We start from the raw sequence: 27,072 nt of genomic DNA on the forward strand, positions 1-27,072 counted from the left end.
CATGAGTACACTCTTATTAGTCACAGATGTGTTACAGTTTCCAACAGGAAGGTGCTCGTAAGCATGCAAACACTGACACGAGTATTTAAAAACGCATATAGCATGTGCTGAGTCATTCCTGCACTGCATAATTGAGATTGCTTTACATCCAGTGCCATTTGCAGAAAGATCTGCAAATATTCCAAACCTGAATATTAGAAACTGCATCAGACAAGATAAATGTTAAACATGACACAAACAGTAAAGCAATCGTTTAGTCAGCCTGGAGACTAAGGGCCGTGACACAACCTTGATATGTTTCTGACGATATAGAAATGTCTTCCTGGATTGAATTCTTGAATGTGACACCAAATGACATGTTTCAGCATCGGTAAGGATCCTCTTCTCAATTTTCAAAGCTGTTTCAGTGCAAAGCAATTAGGAAGGGCATATAGAACAATCAAATAAATGTTACTGTTATGATGGAGTCATTTTGTAACAGTAAAACCAGTTTCAGCTCGAAATAGCGAAGCTAAGATTCTCATCAGCTGTCAAATATTAACTCATATTATTAAAAAAACTAAATGAAAAACCTCTTAGCGGAAAATAAGATGGGATAAAATTGACATAGTACAAAGTGAGAAAATGTAGGAAGAGCATATAGGATCAGTGTTGAATTTGTAAAAAGCTGATAGTTTTTCCAATACCGTTGGATATCTATGCATCCTTTCATTCATATACGTCTCTATTCTTTAATATCTGCTCTCACTCTCCCTTCCTTTGTTGTCAGAGCAGCCTATATGGATCTACAATCAGCAGACTGTGTGGTGACACTGGAGACGTCGCTGTGATCAATGTGTGTGTGTGTTTGCCGTCACCAACACAGCGCCTCTTTCTCCCAGAAATAGAGAATCTGATAGCTCAGCTGTCTGACAGCCTTTCTTGTCTCTGTGGCTTAAACAGAGAAAATGAGATCTGATGAGATGCGCTCGTCCTTGATTGTTCTCACAGCGTTTCCCCCTCTGTCTCCATCTCTGTGATCACTGTTCTGTATTTCTTATGTGGTCCTCTTCTCAGTTCCGTTTTTTGTCAGTGTTCCCTTTCCATGCGGTTTATTGTTATGATGTTTACAACACTGTAGAAAATGAAATGTTCACTTCACTAAGTCTATTAATACACAACGCTGCATATGTTTAAAAGTGTGGCTCTATGGGATGAAACTATTTTGACTAGTTGGACCTCTTTCTCTGGTTGCATCCTCTGTGGTTATGTGCTCGTTCATATGTTTGTGTGCGCATACGTGGAACTGCATTCCCTGGGGTTTTCCCGGCGTGTGCAGCGGTCGATCGTCAGCATTTACTTCAACCTCACTGACTATCTCTGGACGTGAAGTAAAGCATGCAAGAACACATATATCTACATATTACATTTATATCGACAGGGTGACAACTGAGACACAAAGTGGGAATAAGGTTCACAAATTAAGATAAGTAATGATTGTTAATTATGGTAATTGGTTCCTAAGGAATTTAAATGTATGATTACAGGCTTTGAAAGGCTCTGTGGTCTTGATCGGTCCAGTGGGATCACGTAAAGCGATGCAGATGATTATCCTCTGAATTTTTATCTCTTTCACTGCTCCCTCTGCAGTGATGTTCAACAAGTAGTGTCTCAAAATGGTTATTCAAACAAGCAAATAGCCACATTGGTTGGGGAATATATGTTCTTTGTTGTAGTGGTCATTTAGGTTGAAGGTCTAATTGCTATTATAACAAATGTCAAAATAATTTAAAATCCCATAGATCCATGCTGACATACATTTATTAAAGCCCAATAGCATATAATCTGCATGTATAAATTCACAGTTTATGTACAACTGCAAAAGACAAAGATGGGGTAGTGGGATTTCATGGACTGCCCCAAAATCTCTCTGCAGTCGACTGGCGTTCTCTAGTGGACATAATATATAACTACAGTTCCCTGCCAAAAAAAAAAAAAATCAATTTGTTTATTTGTTTGCATGTGTCTAATTTTTGTTCTCTTGATCATTTGATCATTTGATCATATTCAGATTCGAAACCAGGTTCAAACCAGAGTGTTTTCTTTCTAAAAGTGAGCATCTTATAAAAGTGGAAGCAGGGTGGAGAGAACATCCCCTGCGTGAGTTCTTCCTGTGCATGTGTGGATTTTCTCTGGGCACTCAATCTTAAAGCATGTGTTATAATTGTGCCTGTGTCACTCTACCTTCACCCACAATTAGAGAATACCACCTCAAGTGTCTTGCAAACCTGACATAGATGACGGATGGATAAAGTTTGCCATGTAACATCAAATATAAATCTCTTATAATTAGGGTCTGCAATAAAACTGTAATTTTAAACAAACAAAACAACGTCCTGCAGCCTAGCATGCCTCTGAGAATACACAAAAACTCCTGTAACGAGATAGATAGAGTCTATTCGGTTGCCCTAATTCACAGGGCTCACCACAAGCAAGTAATTGCAACCTGCACTTTACACATGAGTAGTTTTGAGCCAAAAGACCTTCCGATTGCTGCTGGGATTCAAACCCAACTCCCCTACATTTAAGATCAAACACTAACCCGATGTACAAACTCCAGAAATCCTTTAATGATGCTCGAAAACATCTGAATCCTAATAGGGTGATTTCAAAGGAAGAAAGCCTACAAATATAATGACATATGCACATGGTGTCAGTTCAAAAACCACCAACAATAATAAGCCGTGAGCCGAAAAAGTTTTGCCAAGGTGACATACTCACCAAAGACTTTGCCCAGGAACAGTGTCTTCACCAGGTTGAACTTTGTGTCTGAAGCATCTGGCAGGTTGTAGCTGACTGGAGGGTAATGATCCAACTGAGGTGAAAAGGAGAGAGAAAGAGACAGAGACATAATTTATTAGTGCCTGCATTTAAAAAAAATTAAATAAAAGGCTCTAAAGGAGTCTAAAAGTACTGACCATAGCATTTAAAATAAAGACCCAGGCAAGGATCTGCATCAGCACATTAAGCAGAGTACAGTGCAGTGATGAAGGCAAGAAGGTAATTCATTGCTGTCAGGCAAAGTAAAGTGACTGTATGGCTCTTAATGGCTCCCTCTTGTGGTTCACAAGTGTCAGACATGCTCCAGGAAAGAAAAGTTTTCATGATAAATGACCATAAATGAGGAGAAATATACATTTGTATTTACTATTTAATATTGTTAAAAAATGCATAACTAAATCACAGTTTGTTTATTGTTGTTGAATTCAAGCACTATGTCTATAAAAGAAAGCGTTTCAAAATCATTTCAAATTCACATCAAATCATTTTTAAATGACTTTTATTGGGTTAGTTTTGTAGACAGTGACAACAGTATTTCAACAGATCGTATTAAAGTAAGAGTAAAAATCTTCACCACCAATATAATAATTTTGCTCGTTTGCATCTCCTACTCATTATGTAGATTTTTCCCTCGATACTCTGATTTGATCCAAAGATCTTAATACATACATGTTTGGTTAAATTAAGGGTGTTCCAGAAACAAAGAGCAGCTGGTTGGGAGCAGATCACTCCTACTACAGCGACACAAAGCTTTGTCCTGTTTGGGTTTGAGCAGATTTCTACTGGTGGTGCGTGGGTTTTATGATGTACTTGTGATTTTTTTTTTTTGTCAACATACTGACAAAACCGGGAGCAGTGCTTGCTAGAGGAAACGGAGAGCCTGGAGAAATGTAAGATGTGGGGTAATGTGATCATCTGCACTCTTGTCCGGACGCTTACAGCACTATTCTGCATATATTGGAGGAATTGCTTGGGATCCTAATGAGAAGTGCTCTGCAATTGTCAAACGCATTGAAGAGCTTCTATGCAGCAGAGTTTGGAAACGAGGCGACGTAAAAGAAAGGGCCAAGAACGATGCCTTTATGGATGCTGCATTTCTCATAAGGCATCTGGGATTTCATGTGACACACTTGTTTTGTTTTTCCAGAAAGGATAAAAACACCCACAGAACAAACTCCTGACGGTCCATAGGACCGTGATATAAACATCAGGGTTCTTCACAGGAAGCTCTGGCATCCAGGTAGAAAAGATCTGTATCTTATTCTATGTACACATAACTTCATAAACATTTCAATCTGTTGAACAGGGGTTTCCTTTACCTATTAATACATTTAATATTTTTTAATTTAATAGAATATTTAGATTTTTACTGGTCCACACATAGATTTTCAGTTTGTTCAAATTAAAACTAAATTGGATGAATATTCATGAATCACAGCATATAAAGAAAATATTCATAAAAGCTGACAAATGACAAGCAAAGCTTAAGCTACCCATTAAAAAAAACAACAACTTTTAGGCATTTTTGTTTTGTCACAGTCATTACAGTTTTGACATACATATATTGTCAGGTTTTCCTCTATGAAAAGTCAGGAATTGACATAGAAATAAAACTTAAAATACTTAATCCACTGAACAATTCATTCACCAACTAAACTGTTATATCCAACCTCACACTGCTGGAGCTGATCTCAGTTGATATTGGCATGACGGGCAATTGAAATGACAACGAATACACTGGAGTCCCTGGAGGAAACACACGAATGCACAGACGGACAGAATGTGCAGGATAAAGGGCAACTGAATCTGGAATCAAACCAGGAATTCCATCATTGTGAGGCAAGAGTACAAGTTGGTGGAGGGTTCACACCTGTAAACCTCTGCAAATGGACTCGATGCACATGAAAATACCCGCCGCTGAGCTTTAAAGATGCTTCTCAACTGGAAAATATCCCAGTTGTATAAATAATCATGATGATGAAGTGCATGACAAGCCTTCAGAGAGAGGGCTTTCTCGTTACTGTGGTCCTGTTTAACACACCAACCTGAAAACATCCACAGAATAAAATCTCTTCCAAAAACACCTAAAAATAAGATCACAAAAATCACAGATGATCAAAGTTTAAAAATTAAAAAAACCCAACAAAAAAACCCCCCAACATCTAATGTGAAAAGCTTTTCCTTGTTTTTTTTTTTTTTTTTTGAAGTTTAGTTAAACTGGCCCTGCATGAAAGCAAACTAAAAAGTCATTTTTCTACAGTGAGCCTGCAAACAGCTCTTCAGCAGCACGCGAGATAAAAGATCGAACATTAATTACAATACAGTTTTCTAAAGTGCGTGGTGGGTTCAAAGCCTTTCCTTGAGAACCCGCAACAGACAGAGAACTGACGGTGTGTTTACAAAGAAGAGCATCAGCAGAGATGTGAGAGCAGAGAGGGTGATGGAAGAAGGGAATACACGACTTTAATATCCCTGCAACATAATTAACTTGTTATTGCTGTTTCAATGAAGTTTCTAATTAGCTTGAAGGCTGCAGCCGGTGCTGTTGACGGGAATAATTTCAACCCCACAAATTGGTTTCTGTGTGTTCCAGGAATAAAAGATCTTCCTTCTTTGCGTCGCTCGGCCCACAGGAGGACTGTATCTCTGCCCGCGCCGGTCTGCAGAAGGCACACCATCGGGCCGAGCCAGACTGGGGGGGGGGGGGGGGGGGGGAGTCGGTGGAAAACAAAGACTTGTGTTTTCATGTGCTTCACTGGAAATTTTGTTCTTTTGATGTGCTGAATAGCCGTCGTGGCCTGTTAGCTCGAACAGAGCTGGACTGCCACTAAAGGCTTGAAGATCTGTGCGTGTGTGCAGCAACTCTTGTTTCCAGGTTCGATTCAGAAGAGTCCCCTCACACAGGAAATTCTCTCTTTCACACACACACACCATTCTAATTTGATTTTTTTTTTCCAAAAGCCTGGCCCCAGTGGAGCATTGTGTGGGTTTTGTTTTCCACAGCGACTGGAGGGTGGGATAATGGGGCACAATTAAATTGTGCTCAGCTTATTTACTTTTATCTGAGAAAACAAATTGGCTGCACAACCAGGGAGGGCGCTTTGAGGCTTCAAACCCCACGAAAAGGTCCACCGAGGAGAACAACCGGGAGGGGAAAAAAAAAAAACCCCAAACTAATTTTAGCAAACTTTGTCAATTACATCCTCAGTTATTGGGATCCTTTCCTTTTACGCTGCACTATTTAGACAACACGCTTCTCTCCTTTAAGTGCCTTTGGTGCCGTTTAGGTTACATAAAGCTTACATAAGCAACGCAATCAGGAGTGAGACAAAGAGAAAATTAACAATGGGTGAAATCTATTTCCCTAACTATGTGCTCAAAAAGAATCTAATTTAGCCAAAGCGCGGTGTGTGTGTGTGTATATATATATATATATATATATATATATATATATATATATATAAACTACTTTACAGTAGACTGAGAGTCTTTTATTTTCATGGACCCTTGCCTGAACAGCATGGTGGTGTAGTGGTTTGCACTATCAATGAGAATATCCCCAGTTCAAGCGTAGTTGTGGGCTCCTTTGTGTGGAACTTGCAAGTTCTTCCTTGCGCGTGTTTTTCCACATTGGCAATACTGTCATTTGTGGTTAACTGGTCACTCTAAATTGTCAGTTGTTGATGTTCGAGGGAAAAAAGATAATCCCAAAACAGCCTGGACAAGAAAATGCTCCCCCCCCCTTTTTTTTTTGTCTTATAGATTGTTCCACTTCATTATCACGTAAACAACTGATTATTCTGATCACAGCTGGAGTCAGTCATTCACACCACTGAGCCATCCACAGCTGCAACTGGTGGAGGGGAGAAGAGAGGATGTGGAGATGAGATGTCTGACGCCTGGGGGGACTCTTTACTTTCATCTCTAAACCCTCTCAGTGTGAGAGAAAGGGAAAGTCGGAGATGGCGAGATGGGAACTTATTTCAATCTCGTCTGGTTGTGCCTTTGATAGCGAGCGAACCTGCTGAGACCTCACAGACTGCTTAAAAAAAAAAAAAAAAAAACAAGCGCGCGCTTCATTCGCAGCACTTCACACGCCTGTGCACACATTTCAGCAGGTATTTGCGTTCACATGCAAATCCCCACCTTGATGTAAGCCTGAGGATTACGAAAACGTCGGATAACATAAAGGCATCAAAGGTATCTCATTTTAAATCATATTTTGTGGGTTTACTTTCTTTATCTTTAAACTGCTGGTTTTCTTTTTTTTTTGTCTTTTTATGGTGCTCGATGTTTCACTCGGCCTCCCTCCTCTCAGATTCAAATGAACACATACCCACTTGTCTTCCCACTTGTTCTCTGCCTGCGTCTTAAAACTAAACAGTTGCTCGTCTAAATGCCTGCAAGACTTGCAGCTCTGATAACAGAGATGTGAGCCCAAGGTAAACAGATGCCTGTTTATTTCTTAACTCTGGAAATTGAATTTGATCAATGGGTGGACACCCTCCCCCATGTATTTATTGCATCCGACTCGGTTACTCATGTTATTATTTCAGATGAAAGTAGGCCTCTGATTAGCATGGAAGCAAAAATAATGATAGTGTGGTGAAATTCCAAATGCTGATGGAACACTAAAACAGGCTTTAAGGCATACTGCAATATTTGTGAGTGAGGAATTCGTAATTGTATGTCTCAGCACTTTTTGATGCAGTTTAAACATTAGAGAGAAGCTATTATACATCCCAGCATTGGTATTGAAAGCTGTACATTTCATATGATGGATGGCTCACCAAAAAAAAAAAAAAAATCACTGAATGACTGAAGCAAACTCATAGCCACAGCAACAGCACAAGTCCAGGTGGTTAATGTGTATATTCAATGCCACTTAAAAACAAATAAATAAAAAAAAATTGGTGATAATTTATGTAAAAAAAGCCTTTCCTGCAAAGCAACAAAGGGCTTTATGCGTACATCCCCGACATACATCAGAAATGCATTGTCATCACAAACCTACAAACTCATGTAGCTGTGAAGGAGCATTATAAATATAGAAAATAAATCAAAGCAATGTTAATTTTTGAATTTGTCTACGTGGTGCATGCAATACAGCACATTTTGAAGGAGACTGCTTTATTTTGTCTTGTGCATGTAGTTCATGCAAGCAGGTGTACCCTTACACATATATTCATTGTTTGAAACATAGGGCTTTTTAATAAGAGACATAAAATTGTGCAGGACGAAGAGGAATGAATACATCGGACCTTCACAGCAGCGTCAGTGTTCATGTGGCCCCTCGAGAAAACTTTAAATACAGCAGATGAAATGTATTGCATATTCTCAATTGAATTCACATTTTTTGTTTAAAATGAGATCTTATCGGTCATGACAATGAGGTACACGCATATGTGCACACCAAAGATGATATTTATTACTGAAATTGATCATTACCCTAGTCTTCAGCCCACATTTGAATGCTCAAATGAAAATATTACGCCAATAAAGAAGTCGTCGCCTTCTTAATCAGTCACTTGATGCTCTGTGGCACAACGCGTGGAGGAAATACCTCTTCACCGTGTTTTATTTTATTGTGCATCGGTGCAAAAAAATAGAGGGGCAAATCTTTGAACTGAACAAAAAGACATGATTCCTATCAGGTAAATCATTTATGACTTCCCTTCTGGTGGAAAAGAAACCCTTTCCTCCCAAATGTTGACCTGCTGCCAAAGCAATAACAGCAATTTTTTTTCATTAACATAGTTCATTGGGCTGCAGTGTATGGCTTTATTGGCATCTGCATCGATATAAAATGCTGTGTGATAATTAACATATTAGAGTTATTTCGGCATTAGTAACAGGTAGAGTGACAGACCCCGTTGGTGCTGCCCACTCAGGCCGAGTGTTTCACCATCCTCAACAGAATATGTTTTTTATGCATCTTATTGCCCTTATTGTGAGCTACAGTCATACTATCCAGCTTAAAGCAAATAAACCGTCACTATCCGTGTGTCCAGATCTGGTTACACGTGGATGCTGAGCGTATGTTTGTACCTGGAAAAAACCCAGAGAGGCAGGAAGGCAACATGAAAAGGTTATACTCATCAAAGTTATTTTCATTAGCACACCTTCTGACTTTTCATTTCAAGTTCTATCTATGGATACCATCTATTTTCTATCGCCATCTGTCCTCCACACTTCTCTTGCTACTTTCTGTTCTTCCTTCAATCCAAAGTTACCACATCGTACACAACAGTGTTTATCTTAAACGTCAAAGTCTCGAGCCTAATGGAAAATATTGAAATGATTGTTAATAGTCAGGCCTCCTGAGAATATGCACTTGGTAGTTAATGTTACCGCCACACTCTGAACTGGGCTGAGCATCGATATTGCCAATCTTGACACAGCTAAGCCGCAATCAACCAGTAAAAGGCATGATGTGTGCATGTATGCATGTGTGCGTGTGACAAACTAGCAGAAAATCCTTCGCTCCAATCACTTTCTGTGCCAGTAAAAAGAGATGTGTTATGCTGAAGTACTCCCACGGGAGTGATCAGCGGCTGCAGGATGTGATTTGCTCAGAAAATGAGGACGATTTCCATTGGATGTTTCAGTTTAATTTTCTTGCTGTCTGAATTTCTCACAGCAGTGTGTGAATGCAGGTGATGAGTTTCCAGGATGGATGGGGTCATCGTACCATGTGCATGCAGTGAGGAATCTCAGGACTCGTGGGTGAAAGGGAGATGCAATCATTGCAGGTTAGCATGAGTTTTGCAATCAGTCCTGGACCTCATTTGATTCCAGCTTAATGAAAGCAACAATAAATGGACCTGTAATGATATGGTAAGCGATCAAAATTTTGACTCTGGAAAAGCAACCAATTAAACATCTACTCTCCCATCATTTACTGTGTCTCCTTGGAGGACTTTCAGTGTCAAATTGTGTTCTCGGACATGGTGTCCATCTGTCCACCAACCGTCGATAAGATTTATTTCACCTTTCGAGCTCAACATTCAAACAAAACCCAAAACAGCTTCTTCTCAACCTGAGAGGAACGATAAACCACATGGCACTGCTCCTGCCACTATATCTGCTATTTATATCTATACTTACTAGATTCTTAATTTTTTCACCATCTTCTCAATACTATCATTAAAAAAAAACCCAAAAAACTCTTGCTGATATTTTGCTCATTAAATTCAAACTTAATTCTCTCATGTAAAATACATTGATTCGTTGCATTATCTCTTCAAAACCTATTTTTAATAATGTTTTTTAATAATATAATGCATGAAAACAATAATCATACAATGATGCCTGACAAAATGCCTTATCATTATAAAATGCAATACTGACAATGGCTGTAAAATGAATTACAGCCAGTGAGAATATTGTTTTGGATGGAAGTTAAATTGCTGCAAAACAGATAAGTAAATATATAAATGGAATGTTTTGCACAGAAACTCTCAGTTAACTTGAAAGGAAGTGAGTCAATTTATTGTCATGTGAACTGAGTTCCTCCCTCAAGCCACCAGGAAGTAAGTGAAGGCACCATGAGTGAGTATGTATGTCTTTGAATGTACATGCTTCACATCAAAGACATTCATACACTGAAATGGCTCAACCATAAAAATGTAAAATACATTAGTGCTCTGAAATGTGAGCGTTAAAAGGGATACGTGTGCGGCAATAAAGTCACATCACATGATATGGAAATAAAGTATTCAAATGATACAGTATACATGAGGTCATGCATACAGAAGCTGTTGTTTGGCACAAGGCTGCAAGTTTGTTTCTTTTTAGTTCCATCTCAGGCGACAGGTCTTTTATTGACAAAGTGTATACAGCCTGAAAAAAACAAAACAAAAAACACAAATACATTCTGATGTGGATGCGATCAATCACAAGCTTTTACAAGTGGCAGCCAACCATTTGGAGCTCTCGTTAAATTGCAGCCTGCAGTCACATTTCTGCATCTTAGCCCAGAACAAAGTCTGTAATAGTTTAGCTGAGTTCTCACTCTATCCTTGACAGCCAGCTACTGGCTGCGGCTCGGCCATATCGATCTGCACTAAGCTGTTCGGCTGCACAAAACTCCCGAGTGCAAAAACACACACGTCAACACAAACACATTATTTTTTATTTACCAACGTACAGTCTCTCAGACACACACACACACACACACACACATGTACGCACGCACACACAAAACACACACACACTCTTAAACATCTACATCAATACACACAACGGCAGACACAATCACATCCCAGCATGTCCTAATGCAAACACACGCAGATCGATTCGTTGTCTGCTGCTATATTTAGGCCGTCTACTGGAAGCAGATTAACAGTGGCAAAGGACAAACAGTCTCATCACCGCAGACGACGTTGCACTCTCCTCTGACTCATTGCAAACCATTGAGCTAACACAGGCTGGGCTAGTGTGATTGTGTACTTGTGACAGAGTAAGTGTGTATGTGTGTGTGTGAGAGGGACTTTTTTATGATGGAGCCGGTTGCCAATCTCCACACTTTGCGAGTGCCTGTAAAGCGGAATACTAAAGTGAAGTTTATGTCTTGCTGTGAGAATAAACTAAAAGCTAAAAGATATCTTGCAGGCAGTTTGGACGTGGGTGCAAGTTGGTGGAAATTATTGAGGAAGAACAATGAAGTCCTTGGAAAAAAGTGCTCCCCCTAAAGACATGCCAGATTTCTTTATGCGTGCAACGGACGATACATATCAACGAATAAATGGATGTAAAGAGGACAGATTGTGGCAAAAATCTGATTTCCATCTGCTGTCCCTTGGCAGGCTAATGTCAGCCTCATAAAACAACAATCTCAGAAGGAAAAAAGCATGAGGAAGCGATTGAAGCGGAAAATAAAAAAGAAGAAATGTGAAAAAAAATAACTGATTTTTAAAATCATTACCATGCTAGTCTTTTTTTTATTTTCCTTCTCCTGCTGACTTTTTCTGCTGCTTTCTGTTTCCTATGTGGATCCTGAAGATAACAGCTGTTATTGTGCTATTTTTCTTTTGCGGATGTAAGAGCACATTATGGATGTATGTATCTATCAATGAATATCTGCTCTGCTCTTTTAATTTTTTTTTAACTCTAATTTATTTTGTTATTTGTGGATCCCTCCCAGAAGTTATTCTTGAGAAACTTTTCACTTCAATGTGCCTGTTCCTCCGACACTGCACTTCCTCTTGTGTGTGTGTGTGTGTGTGTGTTTGTGTGTGTGTGTGTGTACCTGGACGGTGATACGCCTGTCGACACGTGACATGTTGATGCTGTGTGGCTGTCCATTGGCCAGGTTTCGCTGGTCCACGTCTATAGAAAACGGCTCCTTCAGACCTCCCAGGTTATATCTCACCTGCAGCGAACCTGAAGACAAACAGGACACTGCTTTTTAAACGGGACCTGGTTGTTTGTGGCCTGGTTGAGATGATGACGCTGAGATTTTCACTTGGAGTAAGGATGGACAATATTAAAATGAATGAATCAGAGGGACAGCTGAGGGTGGCCAGTTTAGAGATTAAGCTGGAGGGGCCAGTTTGAGATGGATTACTATGGAGAGAAAGTGGATATATAAAACTCAGGATGTTGGAGAAGACGCTTCCAGGCCCGAGGAGAACAGGGAGACTTCGGAGAGGATTCATGGATGTTATCAAGAAGGACATGAAGATGTTTGGTGTAACAGTAGAGCAGGCAGGTGATAGGGTGATATTGAAGGGAGGTGATCCACTGTGGCGACCCCTGAAGGGAGCAACAGAAACAGGAGCAAGTATATGATTTAAGATTCTCCTTGCCTACATTGTCTCCTGGCTCCTCCAAGAACAAGAATTTCTGATACAACCTCTGGGCAGCGTGAGCATTTTGTCTTTTTTGTTTGTGTTTTAATATGCATATAAATTGCTGAAACACTAGATGGCACTGTCATTTTTTTATTGATTCCATTTGATCAAATCACCCTGCTGTCTGTCGGGGTCCTGAGTGGGAGGTTGCTTACTGATAGGGGTTTTCTTTTTTTTTAAAGAGAATACAGAAGTTTTCAAAGTCTGACACAAGGGCAACCTCTAAATGTTCCTGTTCACTTGAGCAAATGCAAACTGTGGTCGTGGATCTCACCATTCTGCCTCAGCACCACGGCCAGAGAGTCCTGCGTCTTGGAGCTCACATACATCAGAATAGCTGGCGCGTTGGACGTGCTGAAACTGAAAGCCACCTCCTCCTTTGTGAGATTGACTTCACGTGGCGTCAGCTGGTGCGTCAGGATCCTCGTGTCCCTGCTGGCTCCTGCTACTGCTTCAGGCAAGAAGTTGTACTTGACCAGGGTGCCCGCCTCAAAAAAACCCCCGACCTCTGAGAGAGAAATGAAAAAGATATATTTATGCGACGAGAACACACAAAAACAAAACATTGGTGTATTTATGCAACAGATATAGAAAGGAAGACAGACCCCATACATCAGAAAAACTACAGGGGGCCTCTTGCAAACTCATACAGTGCATGCAAGATAAAACCGGGCAGACATATTATATGGCCAGAGGGGAATAACCACACACATAAATACGGCTGTTCAGAGGGCATAGTGAAGGAGGTGTTAAATTGCTGTGCTCCTGACACCAAACAATACACTGTTTAACAGTACATTAACAAACCTAATGGCATATTTTCACCATTCCAGGAGCCTTATTGATTCCCATAATGAAATGTTGGGAAGAGTCAACCTCATTTTTCTGTAGCCTACTTTAGCTGAGCCCCTTGTTTCTGTCTATTTGTGAAGGTGAAGGCATGTAGTATATCTGTGGGTTCCAGGAAAAAAACAAACAAAAAACAGATGTGTAAGGCGTATGAAATCAGGGAGAATGGTTACAGGACACATGGGGAGAATAGGGTTTTTGGATGTGTGTGTGTGTCTCAGAGAGTATTGAATTAGACATGAACATATTTATGCATCTATTAGTAAAGCTTCACTCCACTGATTGTGCCACACCAGGCAAAGTACAGTAACTACTTCAAGCTACACCACTTATTAAAAAGCTTCTTATTGGAAAATGTGCTAACTTCTGTTGAACTCTCCTCCGCTCCAGTGTACAATAGTTTCATCCAACATTCTGCTTTGCGGTGATGTAGTTTCAAGCCTCATAAGTCTGAGGAGACCCATTCTCTCAATTGTTTTGTATTAACCAGGCCGAGAGCTTTCAAATAACCTGATTCTCACTTTGTTTTCCGACGCTGCTCTACTGTTCAGTGCCAATTCATGCTGCTGGGTATTGACTGAACGTGGGCTCCTGCCCATTTCGTTAAGAGTGTGGCCAGACGGTGAAAGTGTCAGCATGCCTGGATCAGACAATGTGAAGCATTTTTCGTCTGAGTGCTTGATTGCATTCCTTAACCCTTTGTATTCACTCACTCAAGTACTTGTGAGTGCAAAATTTCAACCTGTTTGAATAGTAGTTCAGGAGTACATTTTCACTCAAGCCAAATAACAATAGTAAAAAAATAAAACAAAAAAATGCTACGGAGTTTTATTTATTTAAGATAAATCTGTGGGACAACCATAGTTGTCCCACGGATTATATATAAACCTGCCACATGTTTTATGATTCACACTTTAGAAATATATCGAAATAGGATACATCTCTCACTGGATTTATGCGAGGTTATAAAATCCTGTTGACTCATCTGGTACAATATTCAGTACAATGTTTTATGTCATTTCCAACAAAAGCTGCCAACCATGTCTCCAATATGTCTGCTGTCAGTTTTCCTATCAGGATATGGGGGGTTTAAAGCAAGACGTGTCATGTTTATGACTGTCATTTACATAGATTTGAATAATGCGAGAAAATCAGCACTTATTTCAATCTTTCACTCCACTGTTCTTCATTAATTCACCATTGGTAGCTTGGAGGAAACTGAAGGACATGAGGAACTTTCTTCTTTTAAGGATGTCGCCTGGAACTCATAATTAGCTTTAAGAATTTGTTCATATAAAAATTGCTATTTAGGCAGTAAGCGTGAACTTAACTTTCAGTAGTATAAACAAAGCTGTCTGTTAATTTTTTCATAAATGCATCATGCAGACATTTTCATTATATTTTGTCTTTATTCAGGCAACTTGTAGATCATATGTGAAATAGGTGCATGCCTCAGCCTCCTCTATCCTGCAGAAAAAAACAACAACAAAACAAAACAAAAACAACCCCCTAAATGCCTTAAGCTTCATACTAGCAACACACACACATGTTCGGAAGTACAAGATGGAATGACTGTTGTATGTTTGGGTACTGTGGGTATGTGTGTGTATTTTGTGTCAAGGTGTGCATACGTTTCACAGAAGGGGAATTTGAGCAGGCATGCAGACCTCTACAGGTAATAACTATGAGTGATTTCTTTTTTTTTGTGCTTGTGTTCATTTGTATGAAGTGTGCATATGTGCACACTGGCTTCTAGTTACCCCAAAGGGCAGGAAAGCAAAAGAATGAGAGTGTATAATAATACTACAGGGTCCCCTGAGCGGTGTGTAAATATGGATACAATGGAAATGCACTATGCAATTACGACTGACTTCATGCATTTTTCACTTGCTGGGAGGACAGGGAGAGAGTGGTGGATTAAAGAGTGAGGAAGGGAGGAATTTGGAAAAGGGCAGAGAAAGCAGGAGAGGGGCAATTGAAAAAGGAGAAAGAAAATGAGAGGGCCACCGGAAAGAATGAGGAGGAGGAATGAGTGGAAGAAACATTACATGGGGATGGCGTAAAAGATGATGAAGAAGCAGTAGCAGAGAGGCAGAGCTTTGAATTAGGGAAAAAAGGATCGGAGAAGGGTAGGAGAGGAAGGAGGGATAAAAGCGAAGTGCAGAGAGTAAAAAATGGGAAACACAAGGGAGCGAAAGGAGGAAACGAATGATGGGGAGTCAGAAGCTAAGCACAAAAACAAACAGACACAAGGGTGTGCTCTCCCCCTTTCTTTTGCTTTGTCTTCCCCTGAAAAAAAACACACACACACATACACACATGCAGGCACGCGCACGTAGACAGTAAGCTTTATTCTCTAAATCCTGAAATGCCTGATTGGTTATGACAGAATTCTGAGGAGGTCTTTTCATGTCTTACACTCACATATCACCACACACTGTCACCCTCCTCCACGACACACACACACGCACGCACGCACGCACGCACGCACGCACGCACGCACGCACGCACGCACGCACGCACGCACACACACACACACACACACACACACACACATATACACACATAGATGCACTGTAACACACTCTCTGCGTTTCTGTCATCTTGTCACCCCCCCTGCCAAGAGCGCAGGGGAAAAAACACCATTCGACTTTAGGAAACAAATTAATTCACGTGTCGGGGATCAACTCTCTGACTGGGAGCGAGCAGAAAACCTCTGACAGTGCTGCTGCTCTTCTCCCCAGAGTATTTTATGAAAACTTGTTTTGGGAAGTCAGACTTTAATAGTGTATCTAATAAATCCCTATGAAACAAACACATTGTTTCAGCAATATGCAACAGAAATCCGTGTCCCCCCCCCCCCCATATTTGTGTGATCTTCAAAAACTCTGCTGCTCCCACCCCTTGCTGAAGTCACTTGTATTTTTCTTTTTTTTTGGACTGATCTCTCAGCTCCACACCGCACAGTATCAGCATTCAGCGAGTGCACTCTGAAGTCAGGGAAAATTGGTGGGTAAGCACAATATCACTCTCAATCGATGCCTTTTATCATAAGCCCAAACACTTTCAACACCGACAGCTCCAAACTAAATAGGAAGTGAGGACAATCACAAAGCGCAGCAAAAATCACAGTGGGTTGTCAGGCAATGAAGCTCATTGAAACACAACTACTCCAGCAGTAATCCTGGCACTATTTGACTCTGGCTTTGTGAACTAAAGAGGGACTGCAAATGATCATGCATTCACAAAATGGGCCCGTAACAATTGCTGGAAAAGTGCTGGCTGAGGGATTATGCGTCATCCCAGAAGTCTGAACATAAAGAAGTCTGAAGGTAGTTTGTCAGGTTTGAGGAACCAAATGTTTCTTTGACATAGAAATTGCAAAGGAAAGAAAAGAAAAGAAAAAGCATTGTGACAAAAGAGAAACAAAAAGTATACATCAAAACCATACAAAACCCCCTCCAAAAAACCACTTGTCCGTCTTGCAAATTTGTTACTCGAAGCAGCGTCTCTGGTTTTGTGTGATAAATCCTCTTCAAAGGCCTCTTACCTCTGGTGCAGAACGGCCCGTCGTAGGCAGTGTCGGTGCAGTCACACAAGTAGCCGTTGTACTTCTCCACACACTTTCCTCCGTTTCGACAGTACAACCCAAAGCTGGTGCAGTGGCCTTGGCAGCCAGGCTTGACCCCGGGTGTGACCTTTGCCCTCTCCTCCAGATCGAGGGTGATACCATTCATTCGTAAGGCCCTGATACAGCCCAGGAATCCCCTCTGTCCTCCTGCAGCACCTGAGAATAAAGCAATGGTTGGACACAAAGGAAAAAAAACCCAAAACGTAGATATTAGAGGCACAAGGACGTTGTGTAGCCTTGTAAAAAAACTAAAACAAAATATACAAATGCAGAGATAGGAGAGAGGACAATTAGAATTCAGGGTTACAGAAGTCATTCTGAAGGCTCTCTTTTAATCGGTTATACAGATCTTAATGCATCCTCATGCCAAGAGGAAGCCACTAATGTCACGTTAATCGTTCCGACTGCGACGTCGCTCTTGAAACAACCTTCAACTCTATTTCTTCACTAATTAAAACAGCCTAATGAGCACTGTGTCTTAATGATCAACTCGCAAGCATATATACACATGCACATGGATGCATGCAAACTACATGCAGACAAATGCGCACAATTAAAATACACCTCACACTGCGCATGTGATTTGGATGAGTCGATAGAAACATTAATGCTTAGCCTTGGGGTGTCGATAGCCATTCCTCTAAAGTGCTTCCATCGTCATTCTGGCCTTGCACCATTACAGTCTAACTACCCATTAACTTGGACAAAGTAGGGGCGTTAAATAGATTAATGTGCACCTAAATGACTGGAGCAATAAACACACTCATAAACATACACCCACAGGTATAGATTCAACCATAAGCAAGCACCCCCACTGAGAAGGTGCTACAAAGTATGGACAAACATCAATGTATGCATGCACACTCCTGCACACCACCATTAACAATAGCCAGGGGACATTTTAGTTATTAAAACTCCTCAATGGCATCATTTGGCGAGTAGTATCCATTCAAGAAGACTTGCACCAAAACTCTCAGATGTATTGTGTCTCCTCCCTTACATCTCACAGCTCGACCACAAAACCACAACACAAATATGATAACATCACTAATAAATGCACTTTGATTGTCTCAAGCCAATATATTATTCGCACATCAAGATGCAGCTGGGCTTTCACGCACTCTCCCCACTTTCCCGTCCCACTAAGAATTAGACTTTTAGTAGACCTCTTAATTAATCTATTTTGTACCACTGATTGGCTGGAGGTTTCTGCCACCTGTTTACCCAGGTCTAAATCAGTGTGATTAAACAGACAGCAGGCTCTCAGGCCTGCAGAGACCTGGCACACACACACACACACACACACACACACACACACACACACACACACACACACACACACACACACACACACACACACACACACACACACACACACACACACACACAGGTGCATACAGTTTCTGTATGAGTCACAGATGCTGTGTAATGCAGTGGGTGTGATAGCTGCCAGTGTTTATGGGAGATATGTCTATGTGAAAAATCGGCCGTGCATTGCAAGACCACCGTCACACGTATTGCAACAGAAGGAATTTGGCATGAAAGAAGTGATATCGGTGACACGGATTTGTGAAGTCAATGTCAATTTTGGAAAGGAAAGTTTTATCCGTGATGAAGAACACTTATGTTTATGAAAATGTAAAATCAAGTATTGCTGTTTCGAACGATACCAACATTATGGAAGTGATCAGATGCTTGTTTCTTCAAAGCAAATTATGTCAATAAGATGTATTTTGTTATTTTTTGAAGGTCCAACTTTCTTAATTAAAGTAAAGTAAACATGTTTGGAGGAACTGTGGTCGGAAGGAGACACTATACATGTTTAGCTGAAAGATATCATATATAATTACATAAAAAATGAAGTACTGTCAATTTATTTGAACCGTAAAATAAATGGTCTACTAAAACAATGCGAAAATGGTGGAACGTTCACCCCACATATTTTTGTGGAGCTTTTTTTTTTTTTGCCAATGATGTTAATATATTGTACTAATTAGATAATATATCATTGCTAGATTTAGATTTTTTCCCCCTCCAAATGTCAATATTGACCAAAAAAATCAAGTATGGGCCAGGTTTATTTAAAATCAACATATCTAAGACAAATGATTCATGTCTGCTCAGATATACTAACAGTAATATGGAAATTCGGGCACATTAGCGGCAATAAAAGTGAGTCGAACCCAGCATGAAGCCCAGCATTTATTGACAGCTGAGCTGTTAGTGACCTGAAGGTGATGCTCCCCTCTATTGACGTTCTAATGAAGTTTTTTTTTTTTATTCATACCGGTAAGCCCAACAAATACTTCATCTGACCAATGAATATATGAGATGTTTGACCTTCATCGAGTGTGTGGGTGTGTTGTAGTTAAAAAATTGCTAACTAAATTATCAATGAATGCAATTAAAACAACTGACAAACGGCATGGGACTGTATCCGCCGCTCAGTACAATGTGCTGCTAATGATCTTGCATTACTATTGTCACAATATTAACTCACTTACACAATAGTATTGTGTAAGTGAGTTAATAGACTGGCAGTTGGTCTTTTTTATCTCCGTCTCTGCAGCATTAAGGAAATCTGCAGTACGATGTTTACCTCACACTGTGGTTATTGGCAATGTCCTTTAGGGTTTTTTTTTTAATGGGTGTTTTTTATTCACAGGGCCAAGATGCTGTTTCAAAAGCTTTCGTAAGCCACTGGTGTTTCCAGAGGGGGATATTATCAGAGAAATCCCATATTCCTGCAGGTTGCGTTATATCAGGGTTTTTTTTTTTTCTTCTACTCATACTGTCTCTCTTAGCTTGATAATGAGCTTGCTTCTCAAGAACCCCCGCAAGGAAAACATATTTGTGCATTGAAATGATCTGAAAGTCACTGTAATTCATCACACCTACATGTTAATGTAAAACATGAATCACAGGAGTAGCATGAACAGGCACATCTCGGAAGAAGACTCGCGATGCACAAAAGTTTAATCATCGTTAGTGTATTGGTGCAAAAGCATCAAATGGGGCAGAAACGGTGACGCGAGGTGAAAACTCAAGCTGGTGTCATGTCTATATCAGTGTCAACACTACATTTCACTGTACTCATTAAATGTTACCTACTGTCTTGGCAGGTGAGCGATGCTGGTTTAGCTGTGACAGGTGTCGCACACATGCAGTGAAGAACAACGAGCAAGACGTTGATCCATGAAGACGCAGGCAAGGAAAATCAAAAATAAAAACAATGTGCAAAAGAAAACAATCCAAGCTTGTAAGAACTGAGAAAACAACATGCAAAATTATATATATATATAAAATAAAACACATTTTGAAAGCATTAATCAGAATGGAAATCAAAAGAACAGATGGTGGTATTAAACAGGAAAAAAAACATGGGAAGATTTATATGCATGTATGAAGTGAACTGGAAAGCTAAAAGTTAACAGTGTGAAGTAAATGACAGCAGGCGGATGGTATAACATTTACTCTCAAGGCCATTAGAGCAAATGAGCCACTGTGCAGTAAACACTAAAGCAATCAAATGCTTGATGAGGAGCATATTGATTGTGGAAAAAAAAGAAAGCAAAAGAAATATCACAGAGATGAATACAAGACTGAGCAGAGTAGAACAAAGCTGCTTATTGTACTGTACAGTTAGATGGAATCATCTAACACATCTACAAAATGATATCATTTAACATAGGAAAAAAAAAAAATCAACCCCAAGGTGTTGAAGGAAATTTCACGACTTCCAGTTCACTGTTTCATTTCATTTCTGTTGAATAAACTCAGTTAGAAATATTAAAGAAATAAACTTTCAGATATTTCAGCATTTACAGCTTGAAAGGCGTCTCTTTCTCACTGGAATTCTGTCTGAAACTCTACAATCCTATACACCACCGAGGACTGCTGTGCTGTTGAATAATTACAGATTAGATATTTTAGAGAGCAGTACAATTCACGGGGCATGCAGCAGCTTTCTTTCTCATTCAAAAACATTGATCAGATGCATTGAAGAAGGAAATGATAACATAAAAAGGGCTAAAAGGTGAGCTGAAGGAAGGAATTTGGACACTGACATTCTCACAGATTTTCTTCCACCAAATAAACAATTTCAAATAGGTTTGCTGCAGCTGAATTCAGAGCACCTTCTATTCCATTTTTTTTTTTCAAACCTCACCACCTTTAAAAAAAACCCTACAATAACAATCAGACCCGCCTGCAAAGAGGCAAAGACGGGCCTCACAAGGCAGGATCAAGTGAATCCAGACAGAATCTTGTTGCCTCTGGGAGTCTCTCCACTCTTCCCGAATCGTTTGATCAAACACAAAAAGATCTCAATCTTTTCTGGATGTCAGAGGCCAGATCTAAACCACTTCTCTTGAGTGGCTGGGTCACTTTGTGTGCATTACACTGTAACGTCTCAAAGCAATCCTCAAATCAGGATTAAGCAGGGATTAGAGATCAGATATGAGAAGGAGCTGTCCTCTCTGTGGTTGTTGTTACAGTTTTTTTTTGCTCTCCCACACTGTTTCTTGCTTCATCCTTCTTTTCCCAGTACTTTGTGCATCTGGATTTGTGTCCTCCACACAGGACTGAGCCGTCTCCTGTTTTTAAATACACAAATGCAAATGATGCGATAGCCGAGGCTCTATCTAGAAGCCATTATGTTCCCGCTTTCATTGGCAGAAGTCGGGGAAAGACAGAGCCTTTCTTGCCCCTTTCCATTTCACTAAATGAGAGTACAAATACACTGAGAGGCAAATTGGAACGCGATAAGGTGGGGATGTTTCTGCAGCGTTCAAATCAGTGAAAAGTGATGAGACGATGAAATTATATTACGAGCGGGGATCAGGAGGGTTAAGGCTATCACATCGGGATGCCTGATTGGAATTTGCCACAATCTCTTTTGGGCATACGTTTTTTTTTTCCCTCTTTCTTTCTTTCCATGAGACTGTAGGAAGTCTGTGATCCGCCTCAGCACTTTTCCTTCTATCCCCAAATCCCTAAAACTATTTTAGCCCTGAAGTTTGGTCTATACAGTAATGACAGCTCAGCACAAAAGACAAAATGAGACAGAGGGGTGAAAGCATAAGGAGAGAGCTGGACAAATCTTCTGCCATTTGAGGCAGAGACGAGCTCGAGAGGCATTGTGTTGAGAGGTTGATGGGGCCACCGTAGTAATAAGTGGAAATATGTGATCATGAAAACTTGCTCTGGCTGGTAATTGATACATCGTTAAGGGTCACGGTGATGGAGAAACCCAGAAAGCTCATATCCTGTCTGTCCTCTGGTAAGATCTGATTCCAGAGAGTCACTAATGCATGTATCAAAGAAATGAAGTAACATGCCCTCACCACAAGTACAAAGGCTCAATTATAAATGTATTAAAACTCTTATCTACACGTGTGTGCCCATATGTGTGACTATCATTAACACTTGTGAGTGTGTGTGGGTGTGTGTGTGCATGTGCGGGACTAATTTAATTCGCCATGACTGTGGCAAAGCGTCACTGAAGCCTCTGATTTCCAGTAAAGCTGGTACATCTTTAACTTACGGAACTATCAAACTTTCACACACTCCGTATCTGCACTGCTGGAAAAATGGAGAGAGAACTGAAAGTTTTTTAATTAACTGTTGAAGCCAATTAGGTTTACATGGATCGTGTGTATGCCTGGGCGTTTGGTTTCCACACATATAAGCACATAATTATAGTCTGCGTGCCTCTGAGAGTGTCCCTTCTACGTAAAGTAGATATTACATGTTCAAATTGGAATCAAATGAGTGGACACAAGTCAGTCCCACTCATGAGAGTTGCTAATTTTTTGAATTACGTGGGAGTGACCGTGTGTGTGTGTGTGTGTGTGTGTGTGTGTGTGTGTGTGTGTGTGTGTGTGTGTGTGTGTGTGTCTTACCCACATAGAGCTGACTGAACAGCTCAAGACGTGTGTGGCCCTGTGCGGGAGCGATTTCAGATGCTCGGTATGTCTGATCCACCTGAAGCACGGCTTCTTTGACGTTTCGCTCGGCCATCACCCGATGCCACTGGTCGTCATTCAGAGGTGACGCTGAATGCACGGTTAACTCCACGGGTCCATTTCCAACATCGAAAGAGAAGGAGACCACCTTGGGGGCTGCAGAAGAAAGATTACGAAAAAAATAAAAAAATAAAAATATAACTATGAAAGTCACATGGAACAAAAATCTAAACTTTCTAAAAATGCACACGGTCTGCCATAGTTCACTCTACAGGTAAATATGCTTTCAATTTATAATCTAATGGCTCATTTGTTTTGAGGCCATTCATTCGGCTTGTATAGATTTCAGCTTTGCAATACACGGCTGCTCACAGCTTTGGATAGGACTAATCTCGCAGGGCGTCGATAGATGCCAGGAACTCCTAGTTTGGCATGACAAAAAGCTGTAATCACTACAATTTCCAGGAGGTTCCCCCCCCTTGTTGCTGCCGTCTATCTTGAAGAGGTTTCTGTCAATTTTGTTGAGGAGAAGAAAGACAGACTGCGAGAGAGGAAAAACTGTGCAGGATGAAGTAATGACATGGAAAGTATGTTAATAAAGAGACAATAGAAGGTGCGCCAGATGTAAAATGGCCTAATTTTTGAGCAAGATTAAACTTTATCATTTACTCTTCAGCGGATTTCTGTATCTTCGTGTTCATGTGTGTATCCATGAGGTGCTCTGGGGGATTGAAGCTATTGGACTGCTTTAAATTCAGCTGGAAAGCTTTAGTTTATTAGCTGATATATTTTAAAAGCCAAAAGGGGGCATAACTGTACCTTTGTTGATTACGCAAGTTAAAATGTTCACTGATGATTCAGACATTTAGTGTGTGGGTGTAACCGCCTATAATGCTTGTCCATTCCAGATGTTTTTGCCTCAGCACTAATGACGGGGATATTAACGAATCCATTCTTTGTTTGTTATGACAGAGAAGAAGACGCACGATACCTGAGTGTGATTTTGATCGGGTCCTGATGCACAACGGTTAACACTCTTGCTTCTCAGCAAGCATAACTGTGGTTCAGGTCTGGGGGGGGGGGGGGGGCTTTCTATGCAGTGTTCTCCACATGCTCTGGTTTATTACCACCACCGAAAAACAAGCATTTGAGGTTGATCCATGCCCACAGCTGAGAATAAGAGTGTGTGTGATTCTTTGTCTGTTTGCTCGGTTATTGACTGACAGCGTGTAGCTGATGACCCTCTGATGGATAAAGCTCATCAGACATCGATGGATGGACACCAAAAGGGGGAAAACTGTGCCTTTAATAAATTGAGGAGGTACTTTGACTTTACAATTACACTGAGGGGGTTTCATTGACCCATTCCAAGTGTTTTTTATCCACTGCATTGTTGCGATTACTCCCTGATGCCTTTAAACCTTCCAATAGGGAATATTAAGTATTAATACCTAATACTAACATTGGGTATTCAAAGTTAACTGTGGCCAGATTGGATTAAATGCAGAGAACCAATATCCAGAAAGTAAGCTTAGCTTGTGAATGCCGAATAGAAAAAGACAGAAACTTCATTTATTTTCACACAGTTTTGGACTTTTTACAGCTCCTGTCTTAAACTTCTTGTCATCTGATGAACAGCCTGTTTGTTTGTTTTTCTTTCTTCTTGAGACTTCTTGAGGTAGCTGCTGATTTCCTTATGATAGCATTGATGAGATCTATAAAATGAATATAGCAGACTGTGTAGGAAACTATAAAAAACTATACATTCTGGGCGATTCCGTATGGCGGCTAATGACACCAATGTGCTTGCAGCTATTGCAATGATGAATTACTCTCTACGTCATGGGTTCATTATCGCTTCATTAGGCCCAGATATGAAGGGTGGATAATTTTATGCAATAGTCAATGCGGAAATGAATTTTCTCCCCTCTCTTTGTTCAATCAATACAGCAGTTTTTTTTTTTAAATCTGACTTTTGTCTAATTATCTTTTATCATTCACCTACTCTTTATTCTTTCGCCTTGTGTTGTTTCTTTGGATCCTTTCTTTCTTCAGCTCTTTTTTCCCATTATTCTTCCCTCACCTTGCTCAACAATTTTCTTCTTTTTCACTCTATTGTTCCTGTGTTTTTCTTCTATTAAACCCTCTGTTCTTTGTTTCATAACTCCTACTTCTTTCCTTGTCTGTATGCAGCCTTGTGCTTGTTCTTGCTCTCGCTCCCATCCATCCTTCCTTTCTTCTTTACTCTCTGTCTTGATCTCTTGTTTGTGGACAACAGATGAGATGCAGAAACCGTTCCAGCTGGAGCCCGCCTGATCGTGTTGAGTGCATTACCCCATAAGATGAATAATAAAAAAAAGATGCCTCAAAATTTAAGTGCACACAATCCACAACAAACATCAGCCCGTAGACAAATAGACACAAATAGACACACACTCAAAAACACAGTATAGGGTCTCTGACAGCCTTTAGTACAATGAATTAATGATGCCTGTATGCACAGAGCAGTTGCGCAAGGCGGGAAGGAGCGACATCAGTTATTCTGAATGCTGAAAGAAAGCCAAACATACATCACAATACCCCACTGGAAACGGAGCCGAGGCAAAGCAGCTCGAGCCAAGCTCAACGTCATATGAGAGTATGTTTGATAATTTGTGTTTTGTTTCAGCGGGTCGGCAAAGCAAGATGTATGCCCCACAGCTCTGTGTCTACAGGCAGGAATAAAAATTAAAGTGGCCTCAGAGCACAGATCCTGCCTCATCTATTTGCATAGGTGTGATGGATGTTGTAAGTGTAAAAGTGGGTGTGAGATGTAATTTTACCTTTGTATGCGTGAGTATACTGGCCTAGAGGATCTCTGACAATCCTTTCTTCATTCTTTTTTTTTTAGTCTTCTATTTTGCCTATTTGGTTTTTCTATTAAGCTTTTAAAATTGAGGCAGAAAAAGCCAAGTTGAAAATGATTTGTCAGTGCAGAGGAACCAAATGATGATGAATAGTGAAACACACTGTCAATGTCTTTGTCAAAAGGCTTTCTTCCCATGAGGTTGTGTATGTGTGTGTTTCATGTGAAGTTCCATTTAATTTTTCTTCATCAATTTCTTTCAGAGGGCTGGCAGAGTATTATCTTTCCGATCGCATTTCTGTTGGACTTGCTCAATCCTTGTTGTTTGTCTAATTTGCTTTGTTAGCCTTTTGCTCTATTCTTCACTCAGCTGAAACAGATCGGACCCTTTGAGGATGGAAACGCCGTTTAAGAGCAAGTCAAACTCAGAGCGTCACTGCAAACCTTCTTCTGTTGAGGCCAAAGCAAGATTCAAAGCAATTTCTTAAAAGCTGTACTTTTCTTTGTGACAAAAAGCCTTTTCGGATAAACTGTCTTATTCTTATCAGTAAAAAAAAAAAAAAGTACATGTTCACAATGCAAAGGATCCTCACTTCGCACCATCTACAGAGAAGATGTAATAAGATGAAGATTAACTGTGTGCTGAAGTAGAGTCTGAAAAAAAACCTCTTTGCTTTTTTTCCTTTAGACGATGGCGAGATATTACTATAACAAGGCAAAAAGACATCTGACAAAGCGGCACCGTCTACTTTCAAACTTCAAAGTAAACTTTCTATATCAGGTCTTCACATGAAAAATAAAACTGGCAACAACACAGGGTTTTTAAAAGCGAGGTCTCCAGAGGAAAAGTACATTTTTCTGCTGGATAGCAGACAGAAAATGTTTATAACCTTTGGGCATGAAAATGCGGCTTCTGAAAGACTGAAAACATGGCATATGGCATGTGCATTTCCTTGAGCCACAGAGCATCCTGAGAGTCAAGCATTTGAGCATTTATGGATCTCTGTATCTGTCCTCGGTCCTGTTACCAGTCTACTTCACACAGTTCAGAATATTGTTAGTGCTGCCTCGCAAGTGTGTCTTGCCCACCTCTTACTTTTAGCACTC

At 40.3% G+C, this 27,072-nt stretch overlaps 1 protein-coding gene across 1 annotated transcript in view; it reads right to left on the reverse strand.

Annotated features, from left to right (window-relative positions):
- cntnap2a (contactin associated protein 2a) overlaps positions 1–27,072 on the reverse strand; it is a gene marked incomplete at its 5' end in the record, with an annotated part of 327,084 nt that overhangs the window by 12,497 nt on the left and 287,515 nt on the right. Inside the window, 6 exons of the mRNA XM_080515381.1 lie at positions 2,761–2,854; positions 12,071–12,204; positions 12,949–13,182; positions 17,074–17,310; positions 20,266–20,295; positions 23,058–23,276. Coding sequence (XP_080371507.1) covers positions 2,761–2,854; positions 12,071–12,204; positions 12,949–13,182; positions 17,074–17,310; positions 20,266–20,295; positions 23,058–23,276 — 948 coding nt within the window. The remainder of the gene's footprint in view (positions 1–2,760; positions 2,855–12,070; positions 12,205–12,948; positions 13,183–17,073; positions 17,311–20,265; positions 20,296–23,057; positions 23,277–27,072) is intronic.

Source organism: Blennius ocellaris, assembly GCF_963422515.1.
Source record: "Blennius ocellaris genome assembly, chromosome: 19".
NCBI lineage: Eukaryota > Metazoa > Chordata > Actinopteri > Blenniiformes > Blenniidae > Blennius > Blennius ocellaris.